Genomic DNA, 13302 nt, shown 5'->3' on the forward strand with positions numbered 1-13302 from the left:
CCAAGGCTTCCTTTTCCTGTCTGGTTTGGTTTTAAACACCACACCCTGCTCCTTGGTTCTGTCTTTTGGGTAAGTTTCCACTACTCCTATCTACCCCCTCTCTTCAGGGAGTTAGGCTCAAACTGGTTTTCTTAAGGATGCAGCTGCTTTGCATCATAATCTTTGTTGGGTTTAAGTACTGTGGTTAACCTCAGGTATTTCCCACTGTCCTGTTTGCTGTGAAGTTGCTATAGAACCTGTCAGAAGTGGTAGATCAGTTTTTCATAATATCAATCAGATTTCATAAGTTTTACAAACATACTGCCAATTCATCACAGCCTCTAGAGGCTAATACAGCCACTGGACTCTTATACTGTCTTTCCCTTCTACCAGATGCTGCTGCATAAGCTGAAAGGTCCCACTTATTGTCCCCGGGATATAAATACCTTCCCATGTGGGGAATCCAGAATGAAGAATTCACAGTCAGGTGTGGATTCTGGAATTGGTGAAAGCATGACGCACACAATGACTAGTGAGAGATTGCAAACTCCCTCCTCAAAAACATTTTCCCCTGCTTTTCACAACTTGGTAGAACTCTGTTTGCAACAGGACCCCGAGAAAAGGTAACTTACTTCTGAACACTAATATTCACTGTCACTTTAACATAAGATACAGCATAATCTAAGGTGAACTTGGAATCTACTAAGTCGTATACAACTGACAAATTCAATGTTAAGATGAAGTGCGTCGGTTTCTTTTCACAACACTAAATTATCAAAGTGCCAGGCCAACATTGTCTTGGTCTGAAGAATGATCTTCGACATGCTTTTAAAATCCTATTTCATCACTGATTTTGAAGCTTTCTTGGATAATAGATTGCTTGTTTCTAAAAATATGTTTGAAAAACCACAGTTTGGCAAGGAGACGCAGGAAGGGCTAGTTCCAGAAACTAGTTTAAACTGTTAAATTCTGCTAGATTTCAACAGGATGATTTATCCCTCTAACACTTTATGGCTACTATGGAGGCTGAGAATTGAATGTACTGGATCAATGAACTCACTGCCTCTAGTAATGCCCTCACAGTAAAGTTGAGGCACAGAATGAAGGAAGCTTGTGCTGCCTCTATTCAGGCTGCACTTGTTCAGTGGACAAATAACCCTAGGGCCTAGAGTGCATGGCCAATCTGGCATCTTCCACAAACACCAACACCAACCCTTACTTTCAAAACATAATCTTGTGTTTTCCATTTTATGATCCAGGCCATCAGCAAGCAGTTTGCTGTCACACACTTTCTTCAAACAGGTGAGTGTACTAAATTCTTACTGTTGAGAAGAGTTAACTGCAGCCTAAGTAAATGGCAAAATATTAAAAAGTTGGGTAAAGTAAAAGCAGTTGTAAAGTAAAATCACGCTCTAACAGCCAGGATGCTGCAGACAGCTCTTTTACAAAATGTCATATCATCTAGAATCTTGTGCAACGCATAACACAGCAATCATGTCCTCTGTTAAATGAAATTTGAAAGCTTATTTAAAGGATTAAAATTTATTGAAGTGAGCTTAACCATTGAGATATTTTGGTTGAAAAACCACATTTTAAGTCAAGCTAATCATTTAACTTGACTACAAACTTACAAACATTTGTGGTCAATCTACTCTGGAGTGACGAAGCTAGTCTCAAACTCTGCCTTCTCCAGCATTATAGCACACAAGGCTGCTGCTATACCCTTTCATGCACTTTTAGTAAAGATGTACACAGTGTTTCAGTGGACTTGTATGTACAGCACTATTTTATCCGGTTTGTTTTTTTCCTTCAGGTAAAAGAACAAACAAGGAGTTCCTTACTTTCACTGTTGCCACCTCCTATCCAACACAATAGACCACAATTCTTGCCACTGCCCTCAAGAGCAAGCAGGCCTGAGTTTGCGTGTTTTTACCCAAATGAAAGAGACATAGAGTGGGACTTTTAAAACAATGACAAACCATCATACCTCCCCCATGCTTCAAAGAAGGAAAATGTGATTTCTACTTGCTGCTTTTCTCTGTATTGGTTTAAATACAAATACAAGAGCTATACTTGAACATCTGTGGTGTGTACATGATTTAAAGCTGGCACTGTAAAAATGCAGTAGGCCTCACTTTCCTAACCCCAGGGAAAAAGTTAATCTTAAGAATATTGATGCTTTTTATCCTTCTCTTCTTCCCACCCCTTTGGACTTAATCCCTTGGCAGAAGGCTCCTTCTATAGCCTTATCTGGTATTGTACTTATTCATAGAACTTCTACTTGAAGAATACTGCAATCAAATGCAATCCTGAATTTCCAATTACTGTATCACTACGTTCAGGTTCATATCGAGCCTCTCTGTGGCCTTCAACTGGACTGTTAACCCCAGTATTGTGGTACCAGCTCTTTTACTGCATTGCCCTCAAAGGCATTTTTGGCCTTTATAAATGATTTTATTAAATCTTTTTCTATATGTGCAAATGCCAGAGCTCATGCCTCTCCTCACCTGAACTGCTTTTTGTTCCATTGACACATGATAGATATCTTACATTTTAAGACTCTATCCTCTAGGTTTTATATAACCAGCCAGAGTCATTTGGGCAGCTTAATACTGTTGTCTAGAGAAGTCTATACATTTTGCAACTAACATTCACTCTTCCAGAGTAGCAATAGCCTTAATAGCATCTGCCTAAATACAGAATTGTACTTTGGATACCTCACTCTCTGCTTTATTGCATCACACTTCCAGTTACCAAAGGAGTTATCATAATGCAGGGTAATGCAGGGTTGGTGCTTCTGAAATGTCCCTTTAGTGTATGTTAATAACTAAAGAATATATAACTAGGTAAAAGTAAGTTACTTATAATGTAGTACTAAGAGCTTATAAATCCTTTCACCCGAACTGTGCAAATTTTCTTTAAAGAACTTGCTGTTCTACCACATTGCAGAAGCACAAGCTCAGGCGTGCCGGGGCCATTGTTGTGTACCACTGTTATTGCTGGCTATGACCTAGTAACCCTGAGCCTCTTTCAAATTTGGGTCTTCCAGTTTAACACACAGGACAGATTCAGTCCTGGCAGAAGAGAAGATACAACATCCATTTGCCAGCGTCTGAAGAAGATCTCAGTGTTTTGGATTATTTTAAGACATGGTAGGGTGGGAGAGACAATTTTTGAAGACTACATCACCCATTAGTATGCACATTCAAAATAGACCACTGTATGCAGAACAGAAATAAGCAAGACCATTTTAAAAAAAAACAACCACCAACTTACCTTTAAGTCATGGTTTAGCAAAGTTTTTAATCCCAGAAATACAAGACTATTAAACCTGCTTCCTGACTAAAATAAAAAAGTATATAATTTTAACTTATGGTCTTAGCCATCAAGTGAACATGTTGAAGTGTAATAAGAGAATGGGCTTATCCTATTAGTCAAAAATCTTTCTCTCTGGTTTTGAGGGCTTTATTTTTAATTGTGGTATATCATTTACATAGATCATTTGTAAATACTAGTACAATACTTGTAAAATATAGGTCAAACCTAACTAAATTGTAACATTTCAAAATAGGTGCACAGATTTATGTATTAAAAACATCTGTACTTCAATTACATACCTCTTAATGAAGTAACTGACTGATAATGTTATTTTAGAAAACAAGGAACAACTGAAATTACTGCAGCTATTTAAATATTTGACAAACTATACTATGCTAACCTGTTTAAGTCTTCCATTGGAGAAATAGTACCATGCATCATTAACTGGAATCAAATGTTGTCCATAATTACAGGCCTAAACTGAGTTATGCATCCTAATTGCTACAAAGGTGTTACTTGCTATTTCAGTTTCTGTATGTGGCAAATGAGTAATTAAAATATCTAAGAAAGTTACTGAATAAAATAACTTCTATAACCTTCAAAATGAAAAATCTTTATTCAAAAAATGTTAAAATTGAGTACCAATAATTTATTTGCTTCGTATTTCTAAAACCAAAGCCATGGAAAAACATGAGTCTGTCCACCTAATTATTCTTATAAAGTATTAGAAGTACTATTTCATCACAACACCGTGACCTGGGGGGGAAGGAAGGACTGAATGCATTTTGGTTATCTCAATTTTGGTATCTAAATGATAATGTTAAGTGGGAAATATCACTTAAATACATTGACAGACTATTTTGGTTAAGTACTATAATAGCAAAAGTGTATAATCATATCATTTTCCATGTTCCAACTACCAGACTTTGGTAACAGAAATCAAGGAAGTAAAACTTTGGTATATTCTGGCAGCCTGAGCCCACTCCTGTTGTTCTGATTGAACAAGCCTTCCTATACAACTGGTGTTTAAAGAAATCCTAGATACATCTTTACTAAATATTTGAAATTACTGGCTGCCGAATTGTATTCTTTCCCTATTCCAAACTGTCATGAATGCTTAAAAGCAGAATAAAGCCCACTCAATACTTGCCTGCAGACCATTTGTTTGTTTAGTTTGCCTACATCAATTATTTAGGTAGTAAATGAAGGGACTAGAGGCAAACAAGTGAAAGTTCCAGACATTTGATGAGTTCTTTTAATTCCACATTTTTGGGCCTAAATTTTCAAGGTTGAATAGTGACTTTGGGTGTCTAACTGGAGACACCTCACAAGGACCCTTTTGGGCAGATAAAAGTTCTATATGCTCACAAAGTCCTTACAGGTTTCAGAGTAGCAGCCGTGTTAGTCTGTATCCGCAAAAAGAAGAACAGGAGTACTTGTGGCACCTTAGAGACTAACAAATTTATTAGAGCATAAGCTTTCGTGGACTACAGCCCACTTCTTCGGATGCATATAGAATGGAACATATATTGAGGAGATATATATACACACATACAGAGAGCATAAACAGGTGGGAGTTGTCTTACCAACTCTGAGAGGCCAATTAATTAAGAGGAAAAAAAAAAAAACTTTTGAAATGATAATCAAGATTGCCCAGTACAGACAGTTTGTAAAAAGTCCTTACAAGTGTTTGTAATATTGGACACAAGGGCTTCCTGGATAAATACATTAACTAGATTAAGGTGATTCGGTTCTACTCCATTCTGCAGGAAGAAACAGTTTGTACTCCCACTTAATTTACACAGAGGAACAAGGTAAAGCTGCTATTGCAACCCCTTTTTATACTAGCAATCAACACTCAAACAGAAAATGTCAGGAACTAAAATATCAAGGTATCACAGTAGGAACCGTCTCAGACAAATATACTATAGAAAAACAGGTTTTTATGCACAAAGCTGTTAAACCGTTATTACAGAGGACAGATCACAGGAATGAATAACAATTTACAACAAAAAATAATTTGGAGTATTAAAGTTAATCTGAGGTCACAAGTTCTATTTATTAGGTTGTAGCCAATTAAATTGAGGGCACTACCATCGATAAGTACTTCCACCCAGAAGGAAGACTACTTCCAAAGAGTAATTAAATAAAAACAACACAGCACTCTTGATGGTGGGGAGAAAGCATTCAGAAGCCTTTGAATCGCTTCTACCACTGTTCTTGGGTATTATCATTCTCCACTACAAAATACACAGCTATACAAACTATAAAAATTCTCAGTATAACAACACCCCCAAAAGATGGCATACTCTTCCATCTGATGCTACTGGAGAGGGGTGGAAACAAAAAATCTAGTACTAAGGCTGCTCTTCCTCTTCCAATAGCTGCTTTTAAGCTATCAAGTGGCCTTTTTGAAGATCTCAATTAAGGTGACTCCATATTTCTCTGGAATATCAAAAATCCTTCAACAGTTACAAATCCAGCAATAAAATAAATCAAATAAGGTTTATACCTCCTCATACACATTTTCTGAACTACTACAGTACTAAACAGCACTACTACAATACAATACATTAGCTTGGCTAACTAACCTTCCAAAAAACAGCTGAAGTCTAGCTCCGTAAACTGTCTGGTTGACAGATGCCCAACTACTTCTGATCCTTTGTGAATAAGAATGAGAACAAATGCAAATTCAAACAAAACGCACACACTATGCCTATCCATAGTGAGACAGATCTCAGACGGACACACAACAACAGCTGTATTGTGAAACTAAGTTATTTGAAGTGACGGATTTCAGCTCAGGATTTAGAAAAGGATGGATAAATGGATAAATATAGTTGCAACATAGAACATCCTGTTTGTATAATCACCACTCACATATTTCACTCAGCTGACACCATAATTCAATCTATCCAGAATATTGGGGTGAGAGAGGAAAGGATACTCATCAGTAGATCTACTATATCCTACTATACATATTGCCTGTCACAAAATAAAAATGTGATTCCTATGTGATGTCACATCACCTTGAAAACCAAAATGTTTTCAATACTTGAGTAACTCACTTGAAGTCTTAGGGATAGGGTTCTACAGGGTTTTCATGTGTCTCTAATAATTTTCCAAGTTTTGATCCAATTTACCAATAAACCAACTGAATTAATGATGGCTTGACCACGTTCAAGAGCTAAATGCTCAGAAAGCTAATATAGTTAAATGAACAGGTATTCAACAACATAATTCTGTTTGCAACCTGTTCTTTTTAACAATTTGAAAGGCACAAATTTGGGTACCAAAATCATTACCTATGTTTGTTTGTTTGTTCATTCATACATAGTTCTGATGCTAAAACATATATTACCTATCCACATTTCACTGGAGGTTCCTGAATAAATGCCATATTGGTACATCCAAATTTTAGTTGTGACATTTTATTTTTAATGGGATGCTGGAGATCACTAGTACAACTAAAGCATCTGGAAAAAAGTCCTGGCCCCACTGACTTCAATAGAGCCAGGATTTCATACCCAAAGTTTTAGGTGGTTGGGCAAAAGCAGAGTTGCTAATAATAAAGAAATAGGAGAAGGCAAAATAACTGAGGAAGGAGGAAAAGGTTGTCAAAGACCAGAGTGCAGCAAATCTCTAGGAAATAACTTTGACAAAGCTGTGAAAATACTCCCTGCCTCCACTCCCCTCTTGGTTATCACCACAGTAAAACATTCATTTGAAAATACAGACATCAAATATTTAAAATTAAAAGATCTCAAGCTTTTTCTTTTCTATATGTACATATTTCTGAAATGCAATACAGACACTTGGTATTCTGTACACCTGACTGATACTAGGAATACAGAGGGGAACAGTGGAGCACCCATAGGGATAAAACATCTCAAAGAACTCAAGTTACTGTACAGGTAAGTAACCTCTCCTCCTTTTATGAGTATATGTCCCAAGGGTGCTCCACTGTAGGAGACTATGGAGCAGTAACTCAAATGGAGGTGGGTGCTGAGGAGGAAAATCCAAGACAGATTGGAGGACTGTATCACCAAATGCATCAGCTCTGGAAGCAGGTACGATAGAGTACTGCTTGTCAAATGTATGGAGGAAGGACCAAGTTGCAGTCCTGCAGATTTCTGCTATGGAACATCTTTCAGAAGGTCTAGAGATGTTGACTAAGCCCTTGTGGACTGTACTCTCACTCTGTGAGGAGGCTGTATTCCTACAGGCTCATACCATGTTAAGATGCAACCTAAGACCCACTTCGATAATCTTTTCATGGAAATGAGCTGCCCTTTCATCCTTTCAGCAAAGGATAGAAAGAATATGGGAGAGGTCCTACAGGCCTTGGTTCTAAGTAGAAGTTGAGAGCCCTTCTGACCTGAGGCTTTGGATAGAACTCTGGTAGATGGATTTCCTGATTAATACAGTATTATGAAGAAACCTTAAGGAGGAAACAAGGATAGGGACATAATGTGACCTTGTCTCTGCAGAATGTAGTGAATGGTGGGTCTGTCATGAGCACACTGAGTTCGCCCACCCATCTAGTGAAGTGATAGTTATAAGGAATGAGAGAAAGGTGGCAGAGAGAACAGGTAGCCAATTGTTCAAAGAGGGGTTTCCCTAAGGAACTGAAAATTGAATTTAGGTCCCATGGGGGAGCAAGGAATCTGATAGTGGTAGGATGGGCTAAAACTCAGAAGTTCTCAATAGGCGAGAGGAAGGCTTTAACAGTTGCTAAGTGTACTCTGCTGAGCTCATTGACAGACCCTGTGTCTTTAAGTCCAACTGGTAGTCTAGGATCTTGGACATCAGAACTTCTGAGGCTGGAAAAGAAAAGATGTTCTGTGGCAAGAACATAAGGAATGACAACGTTTCCTCTTCTACAAGTCAGTTTTGCAAGTAGTAGGTTTCCTGATAGATAAGAGGACTGACTGGACATCATCCTGTGATGCTACACCCCATATTCTTCAGAGAAATATTGTTATGATATAAATAAGGCATAACTAAGATATGTTTTATGCAAGATGGGTCTGTTTGGGGACTACACAGCCCATAGCCACATCTGAAGGCATCTGAGGTGTGGTCTTCTGTGAGGTGTCACAAACATGGACACGAACATGGAGCGTAGGAGTTGTAGGCAGATCCTTGCAGTTGTTTGAGGGCTGTGCTGTAGTGCAGAGATTAGACTGGACATAGTGGAGATTCTCTTCTTGGGCAGGTAGGCTCTGGTCATTAGGAAGTCTAGAGTGATTATGATCAAGTTTGTTCTCTTGAGTGGAGTCAGCGTAGGCTTCTTCAGACTGATACAAATAACCAGGGACTGAAATAGGGCTAGTGCCTTGGAGGTTGCTGACTGATCGAACCTTGAGGAACCAGTTGTCTAAGTATGGGAATACTGTGATGCCTCACTGATGTAGGGGGGATGCTACTGCTTTGTGAAGATCCTCAGGGCCATGGAGAGCCTGAAGGAGAGGACTAAGTACTGGTATTGATCTGAGCCCATTATGAAATGTAAGAGGGGTGGAGAGCTACATGAAAGTAGGCATCCTGGAGGTCAAGGCTGATGAACCAGTCCCCTGGATCTAGAGATGGAATTATGGTGGTTGGCATCACCATCCTTAAGTGCTGTGAAAAGACATAGACATCTAAGATCGAGGATTGGTCTCTATCCTCCACCCCTTTTAGAGACTAGGAAATAGTTGGAATAGACCCCCTTTCTGACAAACTCAGTGGGAACCAGCTTGATCACCCCCAAGAGCAGGAGAGATTGGACCTCCTGCTTTAAGACTTGTCGTGAGAGAGGTTCCTGCAGAGGAACAGGAAGGGAGGGATAGAATGTTAAGTGGATGGAATAGCCCATGTTGACCACCTCTAGCATCCATTTGTCTGAGATGATGTGCTTCCAGGCAGGCAAGAAGTGGGATAGTCCATCTCAAAAAGCGGGGTGGATAGTAGAACTGTACAGCAGATGATCTGGGGGAAAAGGTTGCTCAATGCTCTTGACCAAGCTGTCAAAACTCTTACAAGAAGGTGCATAATGAGTCATTGTAAATGGGACAGTTCATCCAAATCAGACTCTGGAAAGTGAAAGAAGTCTAGAATAGTCTATGGTCATAGCCTGAGTCCATGCCAGAACCAGGAATGTGGATTGATGCCGAAGAGTTGACACGTGTAGTACTAGAGAGGCCCAGGGGGCAGCTTCTCTGACCTTGGAGCTGTAGAAAGGTGACTGTATCAGAGTGTCATATGTGCTGAGAGATGGCATATGGTACTGAGGCAGGAGCCACGCTGTGAATGGAAGACTTCTCTGCACACAACTTATGTGGTACAGGTGCCTGGGTACCAATTTCAGTCAGACCCTCTGTGGTACCCCTTAAGGGACACAAGGTCTACCGGCAATGAGATTTATGGGGTGACCTACCTCTCTTTGTTTCCCTAGTAGGGGAGAGAAGTTTCTTTTTCTTAGAAGTGTTAGCCCCCAAAGCTGCAGCCAGGGCTCCAGCTGTCACCAGGGCAGCTTGAAACGTTGAGGTCAATGTATGGGGGAGGGTTGTGTAGGATTGGGGGAGAGGAAACAGACTCTGCTGGATCTAGGGAGCATTCCATTAAGAGGAACTTCAACTTAGCTCCTCTCTGTCTTTTCTAGAGCTGCCTTTAAACCCTGAGCAGACCTTGTCTTCTAGGCACCAGAGACCGTTAAAATGCCTGTCACTACAGGGAGAAGACCTTTGGCAGATCTGGCTGGGTTTAAACCTCAGGGTCTTCAGTATAATCCAGCGTGCTGAAGTATTAAACCAAAAGTCCTGAAGGGGGATCCCCTTTGAAAGCACAACTATGCTGATATTAAATATAAATAAATAAATATTGGGAAGAAAAATTCATAGCCAGTGAGAAAAGGCAGGAAGCTGTAGAACAGCAGACACCAAGTGCTCCATATCAAACCACAGACGGTTGAAAAGGAACTGAGTGGTGGTAGGTCCATGCCTCCCTATATACTCTCGTATGTGTAGGTGCAGGCCTATGGACACTGCTTTACAGTCTTCAGTCAAGAGTGCACGGGCACGTGCACATCTTATGGTGGAGCACGCAGAGGGACAGATATTTGAAGAAGCAGCACCTTTAATACAGGTTAATAACAGAATATACACAATCAAATAATATGCAGCGAGAACATTTATTTATCATTACAATGGGAAAAAAGTTAGAAGATGATGATGAAACATCACCCTCCCCATGACACTCGTCTTAGCCATATCAATAGTCTGTGGTTGAGTTCATTAGCCATCCTTTTGGGGTCTCAAGTTCTGATGTAATATTCTTTGGACAATCTTACAAACAGCTGCCCACTTTTCAGAAGTCATTTCCACCTGCTGCTCTTGACTGTCTAGAATATCAAATTTTGAACTGGTAGCATTTCCTGGATCATCAACAACAGAAGGATCAAGTAAAGTTGTGTAAGAACTTGCAGGCTGTACTCTGCAGCTCTCTTTAGTTTGACTACAAATACTTGGAGCAGTGTGTGGTCTTGCAGAATGTAGTGGCTGGTACCTGCTGACTTCTGGAACCTCTCCTAAATCACACAGAGCCCTTTCAACTGCTTTTTCAAGATGCCTAAACATTTCCATGTCTAATTCTTTTTTATCTGCATAATTCTGAATATTAAGATAAAAACAGATCTCATTAACAAATTGATTCAAGCCTTTAAAACTTAAATAGTATAGACATCAGCCAACATTAAAGGGATATAACTTAATAAAAATGATCTCATATTGCCAATAAAAAGCAAAGGTGTTTATACACAAATAAAAGCATTCTGAACCATCAACACAGTAACTGGATCATCACTTATCCATAAACCATGTCCCTCTTTGTCCCCTTTCTAGAGTATTTTATCCTCAAAGCTCATCCAATTATTATTATTATTCATAATAATAATTTGTATTGCAGTAGTGCCTCAATCAGAATTTGGGTTACAATGTGCATTTTATGAGTTTCCTGTGAAGAACTTAGAATAATGATGGCCACTGTGTGTGTATATTTATATATGGACGGGGTGGTGGAGGGTAGAGCAGGAGTGCACTTTTTTATTCATGGATCTCAAACTGCTGTGCCAATTACCTCAGTAATCCCTTCACCCGCCACTTCAGTGTAGCCACCTCTGGGGTGAAAAATAAAAATGGTTTAAAAGAACTCAGCAACACTTACACAGTAGTTTAAAACAGGATGTGTTGTCTATCATAATCCATTAAAACTACAGGGAAATCTAGGAGTGTGGGATGCAGTTATACAAACTAGAATTTGGCCAAAACAATATGAGTAACAACCCATCTCTCACAAAAAGTGACACTGGATCTTTATAATGATGAGAAATAAAAGTGAAACACACTAGAAATGTAAAATTATTTTTCTGGACAACACTGCAAAACACCCTGATAAACAGATAAATAAGCTCAGCTTCAAAATCCAAACTGAGATAAAACCAACACAAAAAGTGTAAATCAAGCTCTCAAAATGTAAGTGATATGAAATGGCCCCAAAATCCACAGCATGCTTCTTCTTTGAGTAGTGTCACTATGGGCGCTCCACTGTAGGTGCGTCTGCCCCCCCGCCCCCAAAAAAGGAGAAAAAGAAAAGGACTTGGTTCTTTTGTCAACCCCCTGAGTGGGGGGGTATTCCCAGCTCCCTGGACTTCAAGAAGTGCCGCGGTTGCAAGGAATTTATCCCAGTGACTGATGGACACTCTCAGTGCTTTCGCTACCGGGGAGAGAAACGCATTCCACAGAAAAAATGGTTACTCACTGTGACGGTGCACCCCCTAAGACTTTATGGAAATATGCTTGTGAATGTATATATGACATAACTGGAATATGTTTTATGCTACATATGCCATGTAACATATCTCTGTAAAGGTTATGATCTACTGAATCTATTCATCCTATTTGTATGCATGTATCATTTTTGTATTCGAAGTTATGAATGTTGGCTGTGTACTTGCTTGATTTTTAAGTACCCTTAGTAAAACATTTGGTCAGCTTCTTGAGAAAGGAATGTGCAAATTAAGTGCCCAATCAAGAAACACTTAACGAACAATGGATCTTGGAAGGCTCCAATCCACATAAGAAGTCTTCCTGGAGACATTCAAGATAGCATGTGGGCAATGGCTTCTGCCAGTAAAAACTGACTCATGCATGGACATGTGACTTGCCCATATGACTCCAAAACTCCATCTTGGAGCTGGACTTTGTCTAGGAGAGAGGAGGGAGTCTCCACCCACAAGAGAAAGTCTATTTAAAACCTTGGGAGACCCCTCCATTTTGTCTACAGCTGGCTCAAGAGATACCCTCTCCACCCCAAAGGATACCTGAAAGAAACTGGAACAAAGGACAGTAACCACAGGGGGGTGTGAGTGATTGCTGGACCCAGACTAGAAGGAGACTAGTCTGTAAAAGGAAGCTTACTGGAACACCTCTGAGGGTGAAGTTTTATCTGTATTCAGTTTTCTTACTGTATTAGGCACAGACTTGCATGTTTTATTTTATTTTGCTTAGTAATTCACTTTGTTCTGTCTGCTATTACTTGGAACCACTTAAATCCTACTTTCTGTATTTAATAAAATCACTTTTTATTTATTAATTAAATTAACCCAGAGTATGTATTAATACCGGGGGGGGGGGGGGGGCACAAACAGCTGTGCATCTCTCTCTATAAGTGTTATAGAGGGCGAACAATTTATGAGTTTACCCTGTATAAGCTTTATACAGGGTAAAACGGATTTATTTGGGGTTTGGACCCCATTGGGAGTTGGGCATCTGAGTATTAGAGACAGGAACACTTCTTAAGCTGCTTCCAATTAAGCCCACAGATGTTAGGGGACGTGGTTCAGACCTGGGTCTGGGTTTGCAGCAGGCTAGCGGGTCTGGCTCAAACCAGGCAGGGCACTGAAGTCCCAAGCTGCCAGGGCAGGAAAGCAGGGACAGTAGTAGTTTTGGCACATTAGTTGGCAGC

The 13302-nt window shown here is 39.7% G+C and overlaps 3 protein-coding genes across 5 annotated transcripts in view; 1 reads left to right on the forward strand and 2 right to left on the reverse strand.

Moving 5' to 3' along the window:
* The window catches only part of STRADB (STE20 related adaptor beta), a 32137-nt gene extending 28229 nt beyond the window's left edge, over window positions 1-3908 (forward strand). For all 3 annotated transcript variants that reach the window (XM_005306245.5, XM_065560931.1, XM_065560932.1), the window contains exons 10-12: window positions 373-602; window positions 1239-1281; window positions 1793-3908. In XM_005306245.5, coding sequence (XP_005306302.1) covers window positions 373-602; window positions 1239-1281; window positions 1793-1945 — 426 coding nt within the window. In that variant the 3' untranslated portion in view covers window positions 1946-3908. The remainder of the gene's footprint in view (window positions 1-372; window positions 603-1238; window positions 1282-1792) is intronic.
* LOC135974151 (serine/arginine repetitive matrix protein 2-like) overlaps window positions 1-13302 on the reverse strand; it is a 994828-nt gene that overhangs the window by 859761 nt on the left and 121765 nt on the right. The window lies entirely within an intron of this gene.
* C2CD6 (C2 calcium dependent domain containing 6) overlaps window positions 10445-13302 on the reverse strand; it is a 61006-nt gene continuing 58148 nt past the window's right edge. The window contains exon 17 of the mRNA XM_065561265.1: window positions 10445-10949. Coding sequence (XP_065417337.1) covers window positions 10575-10949 — 375 coding nt within the window. The 3' untranslated portion in view covers window positions 10445-10574. The remainder of the gene's footprint in view (window positions 10950-13302) is intronic.

Source organism: Chrysemys picta, chromosome 11 (assembly GCF_011386835.1).
Source record: "Chrysemys picta bellii isolate R12L10 chromosome 11, ASM1138683v2, whole genome shotgun sequence".
NCBI classification, from domain to species: Eukaryota; Metazoa; Chordata; order Testudines; family Emydidae; genus Chrysemys; species Chrysemys picta.